We start from the raw sequence: 8,079 nt of genomic DNA, 5'->3' as shown, positions 1-8,079 counted from the left end.
ACCCCCCCCCCCCCCAGTTATTTTCTGAAGGTCAATATGGTTGGCGCTTACCTTCTCAACACTGCTCATGGCTTGGAAATAGATATTGTAGCCTTTCCGAGGAGCAAGGGGTGGGTTCCAAAAGCCCTGGTAAGTTCTGTTGTCACCAACAGTGAAAGGGGCTGGTTCAGGCAGGTTACCAGGGGGCAATTCAGCAGCAAAGTAATACGGGGAGCCTCCACTTAAAGCACTTTGGTACGTGACAGGGATTTGGTAGCATTCCATTGTGCCCGTTTCTCGCTTTGTTCGGTGTGGATGCAGCTCCTCAACAACAATCTGGTAGGCACTTTTAAAAGACAGAAAAAACAACTTTAAGTTCACTTGTGATGGTTTCTTTTTATGGTGCCCAAAACCATAAGACCCAATGGTAGTGCTTTTGTTTGAATGCACTGGATGCAGAACAGAAACAAAAGCTTGCCAAAGTTAGGTTAGTGCTTATGCAATTCAGAAATTGAAAACCTGACCCCATGCCTAACACCTTGTTTTAAAGATCTGAGCCATAGATTACCCACAGAAAAGTAAGAGCCACTAATTTTACATTATACCTATAAATATTTGATTTTTCAGACCCTTTCAGAACAGTTTCTTTCACCCTTTTTTTCCCTCTAAATACCCAAAGGAACAACACACATGCAAACTAACCCCTAAACGTCTCAACGTTTGGTATCCTTTGAAATTTTGTTAAGAAACCTAGAATGAATCTGACATTAACCACAGACATTGTAATAGATTAAGCTCTTTGTCTGATTTTCTGAAGCATTTGAAGTTAGCGTTTTCCTTTGAAATGATATTATAGAAAGCTCAGCTTCAAGGCCTGACATAATGACTGCCTTTAGGCTGTGCTTGAAGCACCAATTTGCAGTCGTCATATCATTAGAGACAGAATGTGCTGACAGGCTTCTGCACCTCTTGACCTTGCTGTGGCATCTATCTTGGCTCAGAGCTATGCAGATCTAAAGTACAAGTGACATACTGTAATACAAGCACAGATGGACAGAAATCTGTCCACTCCACCAAAATAGACTGCTTCATTTCTCTACAGTTGTCAATGATAAAATGGTACAAATTGCTGAAGCAGATGGCATTCAGCCTATTCCAACCCAAACCCACCAATACCTTACTTGAAATATCCCAAAGCTTGGTCACTTATCTAAATTACCTTCTTTATTTAGAGAAGGTAATTATAATTCTTCTTTCCCCTGTAGGGAAACTACATAACTACAGTATGTTACCAACTCATTACTAGCATCGGCTGTTCTGCCAGTGCACAACACAGAACACAAAGGAATTAAGGGAATTATTTGCTTAAAAAAAAAAAAGGAAAAAAGAAAACCAGAAAAAATGTTTTTTTGGTTTTTGTTTTTTAATTTTAGGTTTATCAAAAAGCCTATAGTATTCTATGAAGATACATCTGAAGACTCAAAGAATGAATCACTCAAATTGTCACTACTAGTGGGAAAATCTCCCTGGTCAAGCATAAGCAACTGCATTAAACAGACAAAACTGACTGTTTGATTCCTGAATTAAAGCCTTCTAAAAATCTAAACGGTAGGAGTGAAACTAGCCATGGTTCTGGAAGCGTCACTATGTTGCTATAGAGAGGAGGGAAGACAGCTGTCCATTTTTAGGATTAATGGGTAAGAGTTAAATAAATAACTTTATTCATTCTCTTTATTGCTATCCTAGAAAAGCTAACAGAAGCAGTAGCAGAGTTGTAGCATGACCTTGGGTTGTGGAGAGAAGGAAAGGAGAAGAAAATAGGATACTTGTTGCTCATACTTTTCAGGAAGATACAGGAAACTAATGTTCTCATTCGTGGTAACCAAGAGATAAGGAAGAAAAGCCCCTTCCCTTTCAAAGTAGCTGAGCTGGATAAGATAAAATTCCTCTGAAAAATGAAGAGAAAAAAAAAACAGGGAAAGTCTCTTCATTTGCAGAAACCTGGGTTTCTCTACATGGACTGGACTGGGGTTGTAACCTATTATCTTCCATGCTAGCCTGTAACTGATAGCTGTCTATTTAACATTAGCTATTAACTTAAAAAATCATCTGATGAAGGAACTTCTTCCACAAAATGCCTGCATAAAATAATTCTTCTACCTTCAGTCTACTCTGTTCACACTAGGAAAGAAGCTCAGTGCATGGATATTTGCCAAAGCTGACAAGATCCAGGGGTGGACCCAGGAGGTGCAACAGTGCATTCAAACCCAGCTTCCACAGTGAAGGTTAGATGCCAGTGGTCTATTTCCCCATGGTCTGGGATGCATGAGTCGTTTGCATGTCCAAGGCATAACTGGAGCCCCAGGCTGGAGTGCAACACCAGGGAGCCAAATAGGGAGCAGGTAAAGAAGGGCAAACCCACCTGCTGCTACTGCTGTCTGCAGCTGACAGGGAGAGGGGGAAGACCCAGGATTGCTGCTGCCTCACTCCAGCAGGGGGGATGCAGGGAACAGCTGCATGGGGTGCTGGGTCCCTGCTTTCTCGTCTTCCACCATGTTTCCTTCACTGGCCTGATAGCTCCAGCTGCAGGAGCAGCTGCACAGAGAGCCAGAGAGGGCTTGGGAGGGCAGTGTCAGTTGGCAATTCCTGCCAGGCCATGGGGGATACTGGGGAGTGGGCAGGAAGGAAGCATGCTGGTTTCCTGCCTGCCCCTGGATGATCCCTGCAATCTGGGAGCAGACACTAGAAGGGGTGACACAACCACCACTGCCACTATCCCCAGCCAAGCCCAGTACCCTATGTTGCTGCTTACCAAAGTCCCTGGGCTGGAACAGGACAGGAGTAGGCCTGGGGGTCCCCTGCCCCTAGATCAGGTAGGGGCAGCAGCAACAGCAGGTACCTCCCCACTGCTTGTACCCAGAACCAACCCTTCCTGGAGATAAGGAGAGGGAAATGGGAGGGGAAGGGAGACACCCACACTGGTAGGGAAGGGAGATACCTGCACTGGAAGGGAGGGGATGCCAAGAGCAGTGGGGGGAAAGTATTATCCCAGCAAGTGCTGCCATGGTATCAGGTGGGAAGAGGAGGGCACTGCAACCTCCCTTGAGATACTGCTGTGATTCCCTCCCCCACCCCGTTTCAAATTCCTGGATCCACCCATGACTGGATATATACCATGAAGTTCAAAAATCATTTGCATTTTAAAATGTCCCAGGAGAAATTACTACAGACACCCATTTCCTTTTGTTCCTGCCCAAAAGTCATAGGTCCTGAGCTGGACAACCGACTACTTTACTGTATTGGGAACACGAGCATTGTGGTTTTTCTCCACACACAGTCACTGCAGCTCTTTCTTGTGAGCAACCAACCAATTGGAAATGACAAGAATTCTGCTCTGAAGTGCCGAGAGAGCAGGAAAGTTGTCAATTTTAATATCCAGCCAGATTACACGGATAAAGCCAGCAGGGAGAAGGGAAGGACAATGCAATGTGCACACATGTGACTGCAAGAAAACCACCCCCTGGAATATAACAGTGTGTTATTCAGCTCAGAAGTTGAGGCTTCAACAGTTTCACATCAGCCATTCCCCTCCTGCCCACCCCACCCAAGTAAATATGCCCCTTTCAAGGGATTTTCTTCTTTTTAATAAACAAAAATGTGATGGAGGGAGACGGGAAAGAAGGTTACAAATCAGGCGTGTTAACTGTAACAGCAGCCTTACAATTTGATGCAACCATTTTAAAATTATTTTGCATGAAAAGACACGGCAATAGTTTCAGAAAATAACCTGAGGAAAACCTGAGCTCTTTGAAGAATTTTCATGGAATACTGTATCATACTCAACAATTGATCCTGAAGCCATAAACTATAGAAAACCAGAAATCACTTTATCTGCTCAGTTTGATGGGATACCTGCATCCTGTCAAATGATTTTTAATTACAGAAACAATTGGCATTATTTATCAGATGTAATTTTTATGTTCTATAATAATCAGGTAAATATTTCTATACTTATAAATTTCTCTAACACTTCTGTTTCTTTCAAACTGTAAGCCAGTATTTTATACTCTCCTAAATCATGTAAAAGGCAGCTTTGGAAATTCAGCCTTTTGTAACAGGCTCCCCAGAATCTTTCTTGCATGCCAAATTGGAGATTAATGAAGAGAATGGCATATAGTCAGTGACCTCTGGACTTTTGGGGATGACATATTTCTAATACTCTCTTTTTAAACAGTGTGCTTATTCCATAACTGATTTGTACACCAGAAATGCACGACAAATAGTATTAGGAGATAGTAGTTTGGTCAAGTTACCGCATAAGTTGGTTTAGACTAATTTTTAAGTGCTGTGTTATCTCCCACTGTAATTCACAGCCCATACTATTGGATTCACTGCAGAATGGAAACTGTCTGGCTGTATAGGTTCAGATAGCACATTTCTAACTAAAGAACTCCCTCACCCACACATACATACCACTGACAAACATATCAAGTACAGAAACAGAAAAAAGACCAGATTCTCTGTAATGTATATAGCAAGGAACCTGGAGGCACGGTGATGTCAATGGCATGCAAGTTGTTTTACTAACTCATTTGGGAGACCTAGGGTAAAACGATAATCCACAAATACATTCTGCACAAGGGCCACTGAAGAACAATTATTTTTAACTGCTTCTGGCTGGAAGCTGATCCACTCCTAGACTGGTGTTGAAAAACTACACATTTCTCAATGAATGTGTAGTTCTGAGTTCTGAGTCATCCAGTCTCCTTCGCCTTTGTATTTCTAGCCTGCAATTTGGTTTAAAACTTCATGAGGCCAGAAAGAAAACTAGAGAGTATGAAATAACATTGACAAAGCATGATTAAAAGCATGATTATAAGTGTAAGTACTGTGGCATGTAGTGTCTAAAGGAGTTGGTGACAGCCATCTGTAGATTTAATGTGGATTAAGGAACAGCTGTTTCCTGAATGCTGTATCAAAGGAAGAGGCAGAAGTAAAGTAAAACTTCATCATAATATAGTTCTGCATGTTTTTAAGGACATAATACGATGTCCTGGGAATTACAGTATAAACAAAAGGGCTATATTTAAAGAGGATTATACAACAGTATTACGACTTTTCCATCCACGGCCCAGAGAGAAAGGTTCTGAGATTCCTGAGTAAGCTATCCAAGCACCCTCATGTTTGAGACTGGGGAGCTGGAGTTGTTCCCTTTTCTGGTCAGAGCTGTAGCACAGAAAGAGTTCAACTCTTGTTAGCATTTTTTTACTGTCTGTCTGGTAACACCAACTATGACAGTGAAACATGCTCATAAGAGAAACAAAACTTCATTTTAAGTCAAGTGGAGCTTCACTTAAACTGGAAATAAAGGTCACTGATATGCAGTGCATCAATTCAAGATTTCAGTGTACTACATTTATTTTCCCTATTAAAATGCTGCTGATATGTAACTAATTGAAATATGCATACTTCAGGGAAGGCCAGAAAGCTAATACTCTTGCACATTTTCTGGAGGCGTATTCCTTATTTAGAAAACAAAAAGTCTTGGTTTTTAAGGTCTGAAAATCATCTTTGTGGATTGGGGTCGTGCTTTACTTCCATAAGAAGAAACACTATGAAGGCCAGAGTGAGGATAAAATTGACAGGTCTGGATTTTTGTGACTTCAGCCAGACTGAAGGTGCTAGCCTTACTCTCCCATGATTCTATGTTAGACAAATTCCCAGAGACTTACTATTCCACCCATCCTTTACGGGTGTTATCAGCCACACAGCATGCTAATTTATACATGCTGCCCAGAAGTACCTCCTATATGTAGGCATATACCCTGAGATTTGAAGATGGCTAACTATCTTAATGACAGAAAGCAGCCTTAACTAACTTGGTTCCTTAGCAATCCAACTTTCCAGGCTATGAATTAATTATAGAAATGAATTCATTTCTGTTTGGAGTTTCTCTACAGCTACTGCAACATTTTCTGTTACAAAAAAATTACATAATTACTGCAGTCTACATTAACTCATACAAGAATATGTTGGTCCCTTATGGTTACATACAGTTTATCAAGAGCGCTAACTAAGAATGGAATATTTTCATAATTTTACTATGTGATTTTTAAATATCCATTTTTTAAAATATATGTATCATATCTAATTGCCTCAGACTAAGTTTTGTGGAAAATAATCCTTATGTATTTATGGCATGAATCTTTCCCATCTGGAGTTTGCTTGAAGCAGTTATTAGAGCTCATGGTTCACAGTGCATCCCTTGCTAATAGATACTACATCTGAAAAGGAGAGTGAGGAACACTACTCTGTTTATTGTTTATTGGGAACGACAAAGTTGTTCATTTTTTAAGATCAATTAATAACACTGGCAAGCAATTACCTATCTACCATTTAGTACATGTTCAATAAAATGTTTCAATTGCTATTTTTTATTTCTGTTTATATATATAAATCAATACAGATCCAACTGAAAGTCATGCACTACGTGCTATTAGGCTTTCTGTGCTTCATCACAATGAAGGTACTCCTGGGCAGTGTGTATAAATTAGCGTGCTATTTGATAGCATCCATTGAGGGGGGAAGGAATACTAAGTCTCTGGAAATCTGTCTATCATAGAACCACAGAAAAGTAGGGCTGGAAGGGACCTCCAGAAGTCATCAAGGCCAATTCACTGCTCTCAGGAAGGATCGTCCCTACCTAAACCATCCCATCTGAAAAGCCGTATTCTGGAATAATATTTCTTTCTATATAAACTGTGTTGTGTTTCAGTGAATATATTCTTACTCTTATATATAAAATGAGAGGCAACAAATGTGATCTTGAAAAATGAGACAAGAGATTGAAAAGTTCAGCGAGGCCTGAATTGAATTCCAGTTTTTCCTTTAACTCTCTCTTTGCCCATGAGAGAGTTTCCTTGATTAAATGAAATGACGCACTTGCTTCTCCTCCCACCCGCCTGGGGAGATTTGAGAATTATTGTTTGTACAGCACACTGGATACGCCAAACACTCCAAAGCTCATGGTGACTTTGTCATTCCTAGAACTGTCCAAGACATATATCTAGTTTGATACATATATAGTTATCTAATAATCAGGGATCTGGGTTTTCTGTTCATCACAGAAAAGTGATAGAACCTGGGTTTTCTTACGTTTAGGAGAAAAACCCTAATTTTCTCTTTTAAAGGATAAAAATGTGGGAGACGGTAGGTTTGCCTTTGCAGACTGGCACTGTTCCAGCCTGCAAAGGCAAGAGGGAGTGGGAGAAGGGTGGCCTGGAATGTGTGGCCTGGGGAGTGGAACAGCCACAGGGCAGTGGGGGGCATTGGGCAGGTTGGCTCCCCACTGTTGCGCACACTTTCGGTGGGAGCACGGGGGGCATGTGCCACCAAGATCTGTAAACAGGGTGGGGGCAGATGCAGGCTGGCAGCTGCAAGTTTGGGGCTCGCTGCCCTGCTGCCCTCCCCACAGGGCCTCTGCAGTGCACCACATGGAACCTGGCATGGCACAGCAGGGCAGGGAGGCTCAGTGGCACTGCCACAATCCCCATGCTACCAGGAGCCCTGTACTGCCATGACAAGGTGCCACCTGCCCACCCAGCAGCAGCAGGGGTGGCAGTGTAGAGTTGTGCCCCCAGCTGCTGCCAAGCAGCAAGAGGCATCTTGCCATGGTGGTGCAAGACTTGCAGCAGTGGCACCAAGCAGGCCTGTGCAAAGCGACTAGTATTCGCTTCAGATTTGGCTGGTTCGGGGGACAGTGATTCGATTCAGTGTTTTGAGTTATTGTCTCAAATCGATTTGGCCGAATCTGATTCAGAGATTCGGCTGCCACTGAATCATCCAAAACTCCAAATTGAACAGGCCCCATCCCCCACCCGCTCTTCCAGCCCCATCCAGCCCCAGAGTCCCAGCTCTTAAAAAAAAAAGCCACGAGTCCCCAGAACCCCTGACAACCACTGCAGCCAGTAAGTACGGGGCTTTTTCTTTTGTTAAAGAACCAGGAGCTGGGGCCTGGCGGGGTAGCCACAGGGAGGCTGGGAGAGCAGGCAGGGGATGGGGACTCAAGGCAGAGCTCCCCACGCAGTGCAAAGCGGGGGG

The 8,079-nt window shown here is 42.6% G+C and overlaps 1 protein-coding gene across 1 annotated transcript in view; it reads right to left on the bottom strand.

Annotated features, from left to right (window-relative positions):
* Positions 1 to 8,079, bottom strand: part of PTPRK (protein tyrosine phosphatase, receptor type K) — a 791,004-nt gene that overhangs the window by 92,221 nt on the left and 690,704 nt on the right. Inside the window, exon 12 of the mRNA XM_019520302.1 lies at positions 130 to 325. Coding sequence (XP_019375847.1) covers positions 130 to 325 — 196 coding nt within the window. The remainder of the gene's footprint in view (positions 1 to 129; positions 326 to 8,079) is intronic.

Source organism: Gavialis gangeticus, unplaced genomic scaffold, assembly GCF_001723915.1.
Source record: "Gavialis gangeticus isolate Ggan-Ray unplaced genomic scaffold, GavGan_comp1, whole genome shotgun sequence".
Classification (NCBI taxonomy): Eukaryota; Metazoa; Chordata; order Crocodylia; family Gavialidae; genus Gavialis; species Gavialis gangeticus.
This window is presented reverse-complemented; position numbering and strand designations above follow the sequence as displayed.